This window comes from Hylaeus anthracinus, unplaced genomic scaffold (assembly GCF_026225885.1).
Source record: "Hylaeus anthracinus isolate JK02 unplaced genomic scaffold, UHH_iyHylAnth1.0_haploid 12002, whole genome shotgun sequence".
NCBI classification, from domain to species: domain Eukaryota; kingdom Metazoa; phylum Arthropoda; class Insecta; order Hymenoptera; family Colletidae; genus Hylaeus; species Hylaeus anthracinus.
Window position 1 is genome coordinate 14,504,658 of NW_026534349.1, and position 16,671 is coordinate 14,521,328.

Consider the following 16,671-nt stretch of genomic DNA (forward strand, 5'->3'; position numbering starts at 1 on the left):
AGGAACACATGATATGCGAGGAGGTGGCACGTTTGCGCCTACGGGCAAGCAACCGGCCTGACTTACCTGTAAGCATAGGTTGCCTAATCCAAGGGGTTACTTTTCCGTACATTGCGAGATTCTGGCCGATTTTGCAAAGCCAACAATGTTGCAAATCGCTCTTCTCCCAACTTCAACAATGTTGCAAAACACAACAATGTTGCTAATAGCTCTGCTCCAAACTCTAACAATGTTGCAAACTGAACAATGTTGCAAATCGCTTCTCTCCCAACTTCAACAATGTTGCATATCGCTCCTCCCAAAATTGTGATGGGAAGTGTCGGATTTTTACTTCTGGTATTAGGAGCATATGATATGCGAAGGGGTGTCACGTTTGCGCCTGGGAGCAGGCAACCGACCCAACTTACCTGTAAGCATAGGTTGCCTAAACCAAGGGGCTACTTTTCCGTACATTGCGAGATTCTGGCCGATTTTGCATTTTGGTATCAGGAGCACATGACATGCGAGAAGGTGGCACGAGGAATTTTTGGTATGTATGAAATTCTGGCTCGAATTTTGCTCATGGTATCAGGAGAACATGATATATGAAGAGGTGGCACGAGAAATCATTGGTACGTATCGAATGCTGGTTTTATTTTACATTTCGGTATCAGGAGAACATGATACGCTAGGAAGTGGCATCATTTACTTCTTATACGTATTTAACTGTTCCTCGATTTTTCTCTTTGGGATCAGGGGAACATGATGAGTTAAGAGGTGGCATAGCTTGTAATGCTGACTCGAAACTTACCTTTTGGACTAGGAGAACATGATGAGCGTGGAAGTGGTATAACTTTTATTTCTATTTCGAAACTTACCTTTTGTATTATGAGAACATGTTGAACGAGAAAGTAATGGGTAATTATGCGGTAAATTAATGGGAAATGCGCGAAGACATGATGGGAGATTATAAGGAAATCTCAGGTCGTGATAGGCGGTGTTAGCAGTTGTCAGGAGATGTTAGTAGGTGTTAGGAGGTGTCCAGAGTTGTAAGAAACTGTTAGGAAGTGTCAGGAGGTGTAAGGAAGTGTTAGGAGGTGTTAGATGGTGTTAGGAAGTGTCAGTATGTTTGAGGAGTTGTTAGGAGATGTTAGAAGGTGTTAGGAGGTAGCAGGTAGTGTTAGGAATTATGAGGATGTGTTAGTACATGTTGCGAAGTGTTAGAAGGATATCAATCATCTATAACATTATTTGATATCTACAATTCTTGATAAATGTACATAAAACATTTTCTGTCAGTCATTATTTTACGGTCAGTATTAATTTTTGTAATACTTACTTTGATACGACCAGTATTATCGAGGACGAGTACTGTGACCTTTAACAGTAGATTGGTTCTTATATCCCAACGTAAGAGGTATTCAAAATGCCGACCTTTGACATTAAATACTACAAGATAGACGGGTCCCTTCAATATTACGCTGTCATCGCATTGGATATCGTATTGTGTCCCATCTGTAGACTTTATGTCTCAAGTATCACTTTTACTATAAAATATTGTATATGATAAAGAATTCTTCCGTTCATGTAACACGATAGTTCTGTTCTTGCAAAGTTCTGAAATTATAATATGTAGTTACTAGCCTTGGGTTAATCATTCGCTCGAGTACAAAGTATGTTCTCTCTCTCTCTCTCTCTCTCTCTCTCTCTCTCTCTCTCTCTCTCTCTTTGTAGTATGTATATGTACATATTACAAAGGTGCCATATATTAGGTCTACCGGAAAGTTCTTTTCGTTTTTAGAGTAAAACAAAATAATAAATTTGTCATACCTTGAACAAATTTTATTGAATAGCTTAATTTTTATCATTATTTATGACATCTTGCCAGCGTGATTGCAATTTGTATATCATTTTTAATGAATATGCGTAGACTTAAAACTTGTAACCGAAACGGACAGAACTTTTCAGTAGATCTAATATATTTAGTTTATTTACCATCTTTTTCTCTAGGAAATCAAGTTGGCAATCACTTTTGAAACATCTTGTATCCTTATGTACGTTCCGCTGCATAATTCATCAACAACAGAAAGGTACCCATCGTATCGCTTGGAAGGATCGTCTAGATCTTTCTGTTTCGCCTGTCGGTGTACAGGGATTCGTACGGAATGCCAACAAACGCCGAAGTAATTCATTGATGAGAAACGAACTGCCTACGGTCGTAAGCGATACACGTATTCAAACCACCCGGAAGTGAACGTGTGCACAGAAGTAACCATATTAACATTCACGGACACTTTCGAAGCGTTGCGCAAATATAATTTCACAAACGCGCGTGAAACCGTAACGATTGCCTTCGAATGACAAAATAATATTTGTCGATTGACGAAACGATGCGAATCCTATTTTTGTTTTGCTTACTATGTTGAATTCAAGCCGTATGGAAAACAGCTTATGTCAACAGTTACGATTGCTCTTCACTAAATATAAATATAAGTATAAATATATTATAATTATAATACATTTAATTATATATAATTAAATATACTATAATTGTATTAAATATGATTATATGTAGTTAAACACGCTTTAGTATGATTATAAGTAAATAAAAAGTTAAACTTCAATTGAATTTTTGATCAAGAGTTGTCCAAGAAAAAGGAGCCGTTGTTGTTTCACGAAAGAAACATGCGACATTTGTTAATTAATTTTTGTAATTCAACGAAAACGTTTTTTGAGTAATTTTTAGGCTTCATAAAAATGTTTCTTAGGCACGCATGCTGTAACGTTGACGTATAGAAAAGAAATCTTTAATACGGGGATCAAAAGTAAATAAAAAGTGAATACAATACGATATTATTAATAAAATACTATACGGTATCGTTCATAACATAAGAACCCACTTTACCTTGCCATTTTACCTTCTATAAAAGATTGTTCCACTCTTGTTGGTGTCTTCCGTTGTAGACGGAGTTACTCTTAATTAATTTTTGAACGTAAATGATGGAAAAAGATGATTTTTTCAGCAATCTCCATTTCTGCATTATTCTATCGTTGATTCGATTTCATATAAAATTTTGATTTGATTGGGTCACGCGACGCTTTCATGAAGGGGGTATCCTGAATTATAAGGTTTAAAAAAAACGATTTTTTGTGAATTTTTTTAAGATGGAAAAAAAAATTAATTCTATCGAAATTTTTATCCTATTTTCATACATATTTGAGTAGTCTGTACAAATTTTTTCAACAAGAAATATTCTAATTGAGTCGACTGTGACGCATATTTGTAGAGCACCTCATAATTAAAACCTTCTATCGGCGGGAAAGATGCAGGTCGTAATTTTCGTTTGACACAAAACACCAAAAGAAATTTTCATTTTCATACATTTTTCATCTATGTGAACTAAGAAAATTCATACAAAAAAATTTTAAAGAACTTTTTTGTCAAGTTAAAGTGATTTTTTTCACCCAAAGGACTCGTTCTTTTTTTCAAACTTGCAGTAATTTCACGTTTCACCATTTTTGCGGGTTGTTCTTAGTTCATATAGAAGAAAAATGTATGAAAAGAACATTTCTTTTGGTTCTTTTGTGTCAAACGAAAATTACGACCTGTATCTTTCCCGCCGATAGAAGGTTTTAATTGTGAGGTGCGTCACAGTCGACTCAATTTGAATATTACTTGTTGAAAAAATGTGTACAGACTACTCAAATATGTATGAAAATAGGATAAAAAGTTCGATAGAATTAATCATTTTTTTCCATCCTAAAAAAATTCACCAAAAATCGCTTTTTTTTAGAACTCCTAATTCAGTATACCCCCTTATAAGTAAAATAAATTTCCATTATACACACATAACACCATATTCATCTCTTTTAAAGAAACACGTATAAACAATAAATTTCTTTATCTTGTAAGCCCTTCCCGACATATTCTCATTTAGGAAATCTACCTTTCAAATTACGTTTACATTTTAAAAGAACCCACAAGCGTGGTCGAGACTTACTCGAATCAAATTTTCACTCGTCGTTTTATTCGAGACCAAGCACGAGTCGAGTATTTGTAAAACGAATTAACCACACATAAGAAGAAATAGAAATAATTAATGAACTCAAAACAGTCGCTCGTTCGACAACTGTTGCCTGCTGGGGTACACCTTGTCGTGATCAACGAATCGATTTCAACAGGAAATGATTCGATAAAGGCTAGAACGGTGATAAGAGCGAACAGGTAGTCGACGTCGGTTTTGGGGTGGGGTATGGTGCGTTTGCGCGCTACCCGGAAGAAACTACCAGACCAGGAATATCGGTATCAATAATGTAGACGCGACAGAAACGAACCGAAAGAAAGAAAAATAGAAGCGAAAGAAAAATTGTAAAAATAAAAAAAAAGAAATGGCGAACAGAGTCTGGACGTAAGGCGGGGACGGAAAGCCAGGCCGAAACGGGTCTGGCCTCGCGAGCGTATCGACACTCCCGTTGAAGAAAACCGCCGGATAGGAGAGCAAGCGAGAAAGGAGTTTTGGCGAAAGGGGGGGAGGTGGGGGGGTTGTGAAATGCAAGGAAGGATGCAGTGGTGGTGTGCCGACAGAAACGAATCAGGACCAGTTTCAGGTCTGCACTCACGTTATATCCACCGTTTTCTACGTACTGTCGAGGAACCAAAAGAGGAAGAAGACCGAGAGGAAGAAGAAAAAGAAGAAGAGGAAGAAACGAAGAGGAGAAAAACCGTGTACGCGGGTCTCTGGCTCTCTGGAACGAAGATTTCGACGAACCAAAAACAGAGAAAATAGAGAAGAAAATAGAAGAGACAAAAAAATAGAAAAAGAAAAGGAAAGAGAAAAGACCATGTACCTTCGCGTGTTGTCCCTCTTGTTGATCAGTGCGGTGACCTTGAGCAGAGCACAGTTTCGTTGCCCGGAACCGAAGGGCTTCTTCCCTGACCCAGAACAATGCGATCTCTATTACGTTTGCCTGAACGGTAAAGCCGAGGAGAAATTGTGCAAAGACGGTCTCGTCTTCAGGGACGACAACCCGAAGAAGGAGTTCTGTGACTTACCAGCCAACGTCCCATGCGGAGACCGAACTCTTCTTCGTAAGTCTCCGTTCACTTCCGTTTCTTCCAAGATTGACGAAATTCTCGTCTAGAAACCAAAGTTTGAACATATTATTTTCAATGGTAACATATTTAGAATCGACACTAAATCTACCGATATTTCATTTATACTTACTTCTACCTCTATCGATCGAAAGACTAGCCTTAGGGTCACTTTTTTCAATTGCATGCAAAAATATTTCATCCGGACTAAATTGAATAGTACGCGAAATAATTGTATATAATTTATATATTTTTATATAAGAACAGCACACGAAAGTTTGAAAACGACCATTTGACCGGTCGCGGTAGATTTAGTGTTATGTATTAGGTGTAAGAATTAATTTTGTGCTATTACATTCGTACGTTTGCAACTTTAGTTTAAGTAGAAATATTTACGAGTCATTTTGTTAGATTAGAGTATCGACTTTTTAGGCCCTGAAGTTAATGTTTACTGCAGTGGATTTGAATGCATAACAAATCTAAGTCTCAACCTAATGCTTGTTACGCTGTACGAGAATGTTCGATACTGTACGTCTATGTATACAAAGTGTAGGAGTCGTCAAATTTCGAAGAAGTGTGACTTGAATAATTATTAGATATAGAAATTAAATATGTGCCTTTACATTCGATTATTTCTAATTTTAGTTTAAATAGAAATATTTACTTGCAGTTTTATTTTTACGACTGTATGCACTCTCTTGGAATATGCGACTGAAGGAAGATTAAAAGTTATATGTTTTCTTTAGAAGGGCACAAAATTAATTTCTACACTTAAAGTTTTATAATGAATGAAAAAAAAAATTAATTATTTGATCGAATTAATGTCAGGAATAAATTGTTATGAGATGGTTTCACTAGTGGATTGCTTGTGTAAGTATCATGAGCAACGAACAAAGGACAAAGAATATTATGTATGTAATCGTCGAATAAAAATTATAATTTCAGCTACGGAATAAAGTTGTATTTGTCTCAATATTAAAACAGAAACGTGCAGAATTTTATTCGAGTAATACATAAGTAACGAATAAAACCGACGCATAACAATTTATTCATGGCGTGTACACGATCAAAGAATTGAATTCCTATTTCTCTATCGCGAAGTATTTTATTTCATGAATTTCATGTATGTATTAATTGAATATATTTTGAATTGTTAAACAATCTGATTATTCGAATACTTGAATATTCGAATACCTTGCACACTAACGAAGTATCTATCAAATTTTATTAAACCATTAATGAAGAAATAGTTTATTTGTTTGGTCGAGTAAGCGTCATGATTAATGTGGATGGTTTGCTTCATTATTTATTATTCGAATAAAATTCTGTTCGTCTCTATTTCAACATTAAGACAGGTACAACGTTCGTGACCCAAAGATTAAGTTTTATTGAATAGTCGAGACACTCAATATTCTTTATCTTTTATTCAATATTTGATATTTGTATCTAGGTAAGAATTTTACTCCTCTCTGGTCTTGTACCTCTTTTGTAAACATTGATCTTTCAGTTTACATGATTTTAATTGAATATACAATTTTCCAAATGAATAAAGCTATCGTTTAGGCCTTCTTCGATACAATTTGTATGTAAATATTTCTTTGTCAGACCTAAAAGCCCGGAAGAAAATTAGTGCATAGACAAGATGAACCATAAAATTGAGTTGATAATCTACTCTGTTTTTAATGATCCGAATATAATGGACGTATCGATTATAATCGCAACCACATTCGCTTTCTTAACGAGAAAAGTATTTAAGGCGTTATGTATACACGACCGAAATATTCATTATGTAAACGAACACGTTACATTATGTTCGCGTTCATCCGAAATGAACGTAATACGTACGATCATTTGTACTGGCCATAAATCATCTACGAGCCGAGAGCGATTCAGTAATAGACAATTCATTTGAAGGAAACACGCGTGTTATCCGATTCTTTGGTAATAGTTGCGCAACAACAGCGTTAGATATTAGTTCATTCACTTTCTAACACGCACGTTTCTCACTTCATCTTGAATTCATTTTTCTTACTTATAAAATATCAATAGAATAATATTTGAAAAATTCGGATTGAACTATGATTTTTAGTTAAACAAAGACGTAGTTCAAATATTTCGATCCTTCGATTAGTAATCTGACAATTTATTATTCCAGAAGAAACGGGATATAGATATATTTAAACAACTTGCAGAAATACCGTTAATAACATATGTTCCAAATAGAAAGCTAAAATTACATAAAAGTTATCAGATTTAAAATAAAATGAAAATGTAGAAGATAAATTGCTTGATAAACATTTCGAATTAAATAATAATAATAATAATAATAATAATAATAATAATAATATCATATTAGAGGCATGTTTGTTATAATATACAAAAAAATGTATGTACGTAGCGATAAACTTTTTTGAAAAATACTTTATCATTGTGTACATATGCTTGTTTTAATTCTGTAACAGAATGAATAGTTTTATCGTGATCGTTATTATTCAATATGAGAAGGCTAGGTATTGAAATCGTTTACATTAAAATTTCTGAAACGCAATGAAAAATAAATTGGACTGTTAAAAGTCTTGCCAGAGGCATGGTTAATCTACTGCTTCAACGCAGGCTTGCCAGTTATAAAAGACATCATTTAAAGTAAATGGGCCAAGACTTGTTCGCGTGAAATGTAAATTATTCTATAATGAGGAGATCTCCCAAAGCAGAAAATAAATTTATTCATTGACTATTCAAATAACCAGAGAGCATAAACGAGTACAACAATTAGAGCATAAACGTTTTTTATCTCCAGAAGGTCGTTTTTAAGCGTGTAGTATAAAAGAAGTTGAAATAATCTATTATTATTATAGTAACAAAAATTAATTTACAATGGTTGCATGTGGCGTGGAATCGTTAACTAACTTTTTTCTTTGAACAACATAATGTGACGTTTTATTAGTTCTAGAAAAAAAATTCTGCGCCTTTCTAAGGTAAATTAAGGTTATTATTCATTTAAAAAGAAAAACTGTACAACATTTAGTTTTTCGAACCGTTTATAGAGACTCAATTTACTAGAATTGAAAAGGACGATGGTTCAAGCGTAGTATATAATGTATTTCATTCATTAGAATGTTTCTATCCAAATGTCGTGAATTATATTAGGTGTAGGAATTAATTCTGCGCCTTTCTAAGGTAAATTTATCATTTATTTAAAAAGAAAAATTATCCAACTTAAGGCTGGTACTTTAACGTAACAGAATGGTAAAGAAATATTTCTATTCAAACTTACAGTCACGAATAATTAAATGTTCACTTGTAATCTGTTAAAAGAATAACAATGAGCATTGTTGGTACATATCGATCTATTATAATGATCATCAAGTTGAGTCTTATCAGAGTACCTAGATTGAGAACCTAGAATTTTCATTTTTACTTAAACTTAATTTCTCCACCTAATAAAAACGAATTTCCTTTAGTAGGAATCGAATCGAAATGCGAAATATAATGGCAAAACGATCACGCGATACATGGACCATTCCAAGAGCGTACTTATGAGAAACCAAAGGTGAAAGTGACGTGTACCGATTCGCGCACGTAGGAATATTCTGGTCACACTATCTTTTATTTTCGAGAAATTCCGAACGCCGACGTGAACCGCATTCCCAACGAGCAATACGAAGTGCTGTGCAGAGTAATAAAGATTAACCATAAGTGATGCCCACGTTATGAGAGAAATCAGTCTTTTTGCCCATTAAAGTGCGTTTACACGACAGGAACGCTATTCACGCGTTAACCATCACGTCACTAATATACAAGTGACAGGGCTTTTCACTAAGGAACTAAACAAATTAATTTTGTAAGTGAGGTGTCGAAGAAAATAAATTTGGAGAGGATTCGTATAATTTTGAAATTTTGAAACTTTTTAAACTAGGCTGTGGATTTTAAGCATTATATGACGTATAGTGGTTTTCTATCTAAGTGTAAATACCTTTTCGTTATGTTCAGCATATAATTGCCATATTCGTTTGCATTGTAAATGCATCAAACCCGCAGTTTAATTATTGTAAATGTAAAATATGTAGTTTTCAATTATATCGAAACAAAGTTTTAGTCTTGTAAAAGTTTTCACGAGTCTAGCACTAAATTTGTCTTTTAAGAAAGTGCCTGTCAATAATCTTCTTTGGATTCAACCTATCGATTTCGTTCGAAATTATTTAAACAAAATTCTGTGCATCACCTACAACGATCTAGAACATCTAAAGACTTTTATTTCTCAAATTCTTCTTCTCATTTCTTTCTTTCTTATTTATGTTTCCTGTAAACTTTCCTTTTTCGCAATAGGAATTTTACAATCTCGTCTCACACGTTGTTACATTTATATTGTTTATTATTTAGATACTCTTCAAAAACATAATTCATCTAAAACAGTATAACCATAACACGTTAATAATTTCATATCGAATTTTAGCCAAAGTCGTGGTTGCATCTAGGTAAACTAACGACATACTAACATAAACCAATTAATACTACTCTATTTCGCCAATTCCAGCTGACCTTGAGACAATACTATAGACATAAAATGCTTAACAGTATTTGGATAGACTAATCTATTGCATAAATACGTATTGGGTTAAGTTAGTATACAATTAATTTAAGTAAATGCGACTATATTTTTGTCTAAAATTCAATGTGAATTTATTAACGTTTGCTATTATATATTTTTAGATAACCCACGTTTTTCAAGAAGATTAGTTTTAAAAAATAGTCAACGTGTGAAACGGTATTGCAAAATGACTTTTGTTTCAAATAACTATCGAATCGATAACTATCGAATTCTCAACTTTTACGAACCCACCAAAGAACAAGAGAATAAAAGTGTTCTATCAAACAATTTTTTTTGGAAAACTTCTGATCATGGATTGCTGAATTCCGTTCATGATCGGTCTCTTCGATTCTTCGATGCACGTACCGATTTTCTGGATGGAGTCTGAATCGCCTGACGTTCGAGGAACGGTTTCCAATCTAAAAATGGAACTCTGGTTCCATATGACGCCGGAGCTTCGTCTGGGTTTCGAGTATACGATAACGATTAGATCGGGTTCGCAATGTCACCAAAGACGCGATAAATTATGGCGAAACCGGTTCCTCCTTGCATTCTTGGCTAAAATCGTTTCCAAGCTCGCTTCAATTTTTGTTCCCTTTTTTACTTTCGCCTCCCTGGCTATTTTTTGCCATATGAATAAATCTGCGCGCAGAGGCTTATTTCCACGGACCCACGTATTCGAACGAAAGAAACGACGAAAGGCCTGTGTTCTTATCAGTGGGTTCATTAGGCAAACTGGTGCTAATACAGGGTACCTGAAGGAATGTTGATGTTTATATAAAAGAAATTTCTTTAGGGAAAGTATTATAGAAACTTTTTAAACATAAATAAGATACATGGAATGCTAACTTGTATTTTGTCGATAGGATCTTAGAGCACGAAAACCACCTTCATGGTTAACTGAAGCCATACCTCTTTGCTTTTGCTCTTATGTCCAATTATTATACTTGGTTGATTAACATATTATCTGACAGGTGAACTGAGGACATTTACGTAATTATAACAAATCATCCGAAAATGTATAAGAACGTGCACAAATGCATATATAAAATATTAACCATAATATACATGTTATACCGTTTAGAAAATAAGACATACTTTTATTGAAGTCTGAATTCTTTATCTACATTTTTAAAAGTACGTACCAGGCTAAAGGAAAGCTTAAAACAAAGGTGCATACATCGAGTCTCGTGGAGAACTGTTTTCTGTTGCTTTTTTCTGCATCTTTGAAAATACGTATCAGGCTAGAAGAAAGCCTGAGTCAAAGGTGCATTCATCGAGTCTCGCAGAGAACTGTTTCCTGTTTCTTTTCTGTATCTTTTTTCTGCATCTTTGAAAATACGTATCAGACTAGAAGAAAGCCTGAGTCAAAGGTGCATTCATCGAGTCTCGCGGAGAATTGTTTTCTGTTGATTTTTTCTGCATCTTTGAAAATACGTATCAGGCTAAAGTAAAGACTGAGTCAAAGGTGCATTCATCGAGTCTCGCGGAGAACTGTTTTCCGTTGCTTTTTTCTGCATCTTTGAAAATACGTATCAGGCTAAAGTGAAGCCTGAGTCAATGGTGCATTCATCGAGTCTCGCGGAGAACTGTTTCCTGTTTCTTTTCTGTATCTTTTTTCTGCATCTTTGAAAATACGTATCAGGCTAAAGTAAAGACTGAGTCAAAGGTGCATACATCGAGTCACGTGGAGAACTGTTTTCTTTTTAAATTGACTGTTCAGAGGAACCCCAGCCGAGCAAAGGATGTCCACGAGCTAATGGATACTTCAAACACGAGGACCCGAACGCTTGCGATCGTTTCGTCAACTGCATCGACGGTGTAGGTCAAATAATGCCCTGTCCACCTGGTCTGATCTACGAAGACAAGGTGTCCAGCTGCGTTTGGCCAGCCGATGCCACCAGGCTCTGCGAACACGCAAAGAGAGACGTCCTCGACGATGGCTTTGTTTGCCCTGACGGCGACGTGGCGGGACCGCTCGGTAGGATTCTACCACATCCAACGTACCCTCATCCGGATGACTGCGCCAAATTCTACATCTGCAGAAACGGCGTGATGCCGCAGAAAGGACAATGCGAGTATGGCACCGTCTACAGCGAGGAGAGCTTCAAATGTATGGATCCGGAGAATGTCCCTGGATGGTGAGCTTCAGTAATTTTAATTACAGAATCTTTGATATGAACTCTTCCCAAAAGTCACGAATTACCAATAAGCTACTACTGTTTAGTTGAAACGCGATAGTAAAAATGGATTCTCATACAATAGTAGAGAATTGAATGTGATGAATACTATAAATTAAATTAAATATATTGTTGATGCAAGCATCGTTAATACGTTTTTAGCCGATTGAATTCGTATTTCGATTTTAATTGAATCACATATAACTATTACAACTCTTGTGTGTATAGGAATTTAGAAATATAATTTTTAATTTTGATCGTGTTTAGTAAAGTAAATAATGATTGGACGGTCCAGAAGCAGATCTAGATTTCAGCTTATGGTTAGTATTACTAGTTTATTGGGCATTAGTGGGTTTTGGGTGTAAAATGGACTTGGTACATTGTTCGAATGTCTATCTTACTCTATATTTATATTTTTTACCGAATATAGAATTGTCTTATTGTATTATATATTATTTTATTCTATTATATACAGAGTGTCCCAGAATTAGTGTAAGAACCAGAAATGGGGGGTAGCTGAGACGATTCGGAACCATAATGTCCTTTGTAAGAATCTCGGATGGTGCTTCGGTTTTAAATTATTAATGAAAAACCATCGACCGAAGCACCATCCGAGATTTTTGCAAAGGAAATTGTGATTTAAAATCGTCTCAGCTACCCCTCATTTCCGGTTCTTACACTAATTCTGGAACATCCTGCATATATGAGTAATATTTTTAAGAAGTACGATATTAAGATAGAATAAAATTAAAATATATATTACACGTTACAACTACGTCACTAAGAGTGAGTCTTATAACGTGACGACCTCAAATAACTCGTAAGGTATTCGTTGTACGAAAAAATGTTTCAAACAAAGATTGCATAGTATCTAGGGGGACATACAATGATGTAATCTGTTTTTTATTACCTTACTTTTTTATTGAGATATTAGGGTCACCTTCAGTTTTTTAAATGGAATATCTAATATTTTTTTTCGAATTCGGATAAATCATCAAATTTTGCATAAAAAAGTATTACATGAAGTGGGACTTCAAATGAATAATTACTGAGATGTCTTCAAATTAATAATCTTCTATTAGGAAATACGCTTAGTCAACGTGATTCTTAGCACGACTTTGTTCACATCGGTAGGTCATGTCTGTAAACAAGTTCCCTGTTAAATATTAATAATCATCAACACGAAATACCTATTTAGTATCTTGGTAAGCGTTAAAGTCGTATTGAGAAAGGTGCTACATTTTTATTACGATGATCGGTAACAGTGAAACAACGTTATGATAATTGTTTATGGTGCGTGTGAAGAAAATGCTATACGAGCTAAGATCTTGTACCAAGCTAAGTATCCTGATCGAAATCAGTCATCGCTAGTCGAAGACTCAAAGAACATGGCAATTTGAATGTACAGAAACGTAAAAAAAAAAAATATATATATACATGTTGAATTGAAAAATATTTTTTTTTAAATTCTTGCCCGCAAAAATTGTGATAGCAGTACGTGTTTCAATCAGAATCAAAACGTCAATTCAGTGGGCTGATAAGATATTAATAATACTCACATCGATTATCAGTATATTCGATTTAGTTTTGTTACGAATCATGTTCTGGATATGCAAATTTCAGGAACAACGCTTATCCCTCTGTTTCTTTTCTTCCTGTTGCAGCGAGGACTACTACAAGAACAAGAACTGAACAAAGCCAAGGTGCCAGTTACTCAGCGATACGTCTGTAACGCTTAATTAATTTTTTTTTTTACACTTAGGAACAATAAACCCGCGATACACTTACGTAAATGAATTGGCATTTGCATACACCTCCCACGACAATTACACCTTTCTCCTTATGTAATCGGATTACGGTATGGATTTATGGCGTCGATAACTTTGTTGCGGCATGGCTACGATCGCTGGGAAAGAAAAAAAAAAAGGAAGAAATGCGAATCGGTGACCGCGACTTAACATACCGGGAAGAAACTTACAGGCGGTAGCAAAAGGAAATATGGAAAATTGGCTGCGGAATTTTCTTCCTAAACGCGTCGATGAACTCGATCGTGAAAGTAATATTACAACTTCGCGAGGTAAATGTACCAATTGCCGACACAATTTTGAACAATCGTTACTTGCAATGGTAGCAGAACATTCTGGAAATTAGTTTATGTTCGCCATTATACAACAGATTGAAAATACAGGTCATTTTATGGAATGCAAACGCTATATTTCGTTTTCTTTAGAGAAATAATACAGCATTTTGGATTTTAAATTTTCAAATGCTATACCAGAAGAAAACGGAAGGGATATTGATTTTGCAAGAAGTATTTATATTCATTGATATCACAACGTTTTTCAAAAACTATTTTTCACACTATTTTCAAAATATTTCGAATTATTTTATAATTATTTCTATTTATTTATTTATTTTATATTAAAGACAAGCTCGAAAAGAAAACGAAATACTACATCAAATATAATTTGATTAACTAGTCAAGGGTAATTAAACTATTTGTTACGTCGAAATGTATCTATTTTAGGTAAAAACATTAATGGATTCAAAAATTGCTCGATGTTAATGAATATAAAATTGTTAGTAAGATCAGACCAATACCTTTTATATTTTTTTCAAAAAAAGAAACCAATGTCCTAATTGCCACCGTATCAATGTACAAGTGCCATGATATTTAATAAAAAATATTTTATCAATTTTTTTTTTAATTTATTCGTGAAATTCAAGAAAAAATGTTTTATCAATATCAATACAATTGATAGAAATGTATGATGTAGTGAATAAAATTAAAGATATCTTTTACATAAATAAAGAAAGAAGATACTTTTCTAAATTGGTAGCAATGATATTAATGAAGTAGATTGAAAGAGTCGATGGTTGTGATAGTGTCGAAATTAGGTGCACTTTCTCTTTACAAAATTCGAAAATTGATATTTCTTTGCAAGTTCTAGTATACTTCTTCTCCTTCTGTCCAATTGATAAAAGAACAAATATTTTGTATTCATTTACAAGAGACTTTCTACTGCTCGCTTGCAAAGAAAGTAGGTGGCTAGAGGACAATTGTCATTCTCCGATGTAAATCTCTGAAAATTGATCTTGTTTGAATACAATAAGCGGCGTGGAATGGTTCTTCGGGTTGGCAGACAATTTCACTTGATTCGCCTGATTGCAACCTTTCACTTTACGCAATTTACGATGTGCACGATGAACTGCACTCTCGCGACCCTGTCTGACTATTTACATCGCGATCGAGCCTGCCTCGCTAATTGAAAAATTGTGAAAGGTTCCCTTTAATTCCAAATACTTATTGGAAACATCGTGAAAAATTGACAAGACTTTGTATTCTGACTTTTGACAAGTACAACTTTGCGTTTATCTTGTTGTGCGAGTAGATTGAATACCAGTTACATTTAAGAGAGCCAACTCTTGAATGAAATAAATATTAATGTATATTTTTTATTGCGCTTTATATATTCTAGTATACTACACGTACATATAATAGAATTGAAACGAATTATTTAATGCATTTAGAGGAGAATGAAATATTAAAATTGATAAGTTGGTCATCTGAAAGTACTGATTTAAATATTATCGAACACGTCTGGGATTATTTGGACAGATCTGGAAGAAAAAGAGGTCCAAAAAATGCAGATGAACTGTCTCAAGTACTACGAACCGAATGGTAAAATATTCCGACTGAAATAATTAAAGAATTATATAAAAATTGATTGAAAAGAGTCGACGCCATCGTAAAAGTAAAAGTAGTACCGAATATTGAATTCTCCTTTGAATTTATACTATTTTTATCTAATTTCAGACAGTAAACTGTACAATAATCATGGTAAAATAAAATACATAAGCCGAATCGAAGGAATTCTTTCTTTAAAAATGTAAATGATATAACGTACGGTAAGTGACCTGACTTTTGCACAGTACTGTATACGCAGTCTTACGTGAACGTAGGAGATAATGCCGAGGGTGATAGCAGATGATTTTCTTCAATTATGTATACGAAATAGGTTACAGCACCGGTCTCGTTATTTTTCTGTCAGAACTCGTACGCCTCAGGAGGGAATTGGCCATCGAGACTCCTTTCTAATTTGAGTTTTACGAAGAAGACGAAGGATCGGGAGCTCAATTAGCCACAGGCCACAGACATGACCGTGACGTATTTATTTCGTTCATCTGACCGGTTCACCGACAATGCTGAATCGCGAGTACCGTGATCGTGGATTGGTATTCGTTGGCTTTCACTGTCCATGCTGGGAGATCTGGTTCTCCGTTCGGGATCGAAGTAGCAATGGGTGTTGCGTAAGCTCAGTTATGGTCTCACAGGGGTAATCGTACTCAGGGGCGGATATATCAACGGGCTAATGAAGCCTTTATTCTTGGACACCTACGCATATACGCTGCGGAGCATAACTAAAGCGCAACCTATATTTTTAAATGTCTCAGACTTTTGAGTAGGAACGAAAAATGGTCGATTATGTGAGATGGAAGAATATGATAACTAATGAGTTTTATATTAACACGTTGAACGCCACGTCACCCATATACGGGTGACAGAGCTTTTCACTAAGGAACTTTAATAACACTAGTTTACAAAATAAAATAAAATAAAAATGTACATTCAATGCCACAACTTTTTTCTTATATATTTTGGTCTACTAAACTCGAAAATCGCAAGAAAAATTTTTTCTATGGATAGATTTTTTTTATATAAATTTTTGAATTCTTTTTCGGTTTTTTTCTGACATACGTTCACATTTTACGCCATATCTCGAGTTAGAAACGTCCGATTAAGTCGCGCAAGATATCATATTAAAGGTAAT

At 34.6% G+C, this 16,671-nt stretch overlaps 1 protein-coding gene across 1 annotated transcript; it reads left to right on the plus strand.

Annotated features, from left to right (window-relative positions):
* Positions 1 to 3,765: 3,765 nt before the first annotated feature.
* Positions 3,766 to 15,296, plus strand: LOC128891716 (protein obstructor-E-like). The gene is made up of 3 exons (XM_054151447.1): positions 3,766 to 5,068; positions 11,383 to 11,800; positions 13,504 to 15,296. The coding sequence occupies exons 1-3, from the start codon at positions 4,822 to 4,824 to the stop codon at positions 13,529 to 13,531; spliced, it is 693 nt and encodes a 230-aa protein (XP_054007422.1). The 5' UTR covers positions 3,766 to 4,821; the 3' UTR covers positions 13,532 to 15,296.
* The last annotated feature ends 1,375 nt before the right edge of the window (positions 15,297 to 16,671 follow it).

Bases quoted from the DNA above. Each gene is read 5' to 3' on its own strand.
- LOC128891716 (XM_054151447.1), top strand. From the start codon at position 4,822: ATGTACCTTCGCGTGTTGTCCCTCTTGTTGATCAGTGCGGTGACCTTG. The intron at 5,069-11,382 runs GTAAGTCTCCGT...TTGACTGTTCAG, and splicing joins CGGAGACCGAACTCTTCTTC to AGGAACCCCAGCCGAGCAAA. The intron at 11,801-13,503 runs GTGAGCTTCAGT...TTCCTGTTGCAG, and splicing joins CCGGAGAATGTCCCTGGATG to CGAGGACTACTACAAGAACA.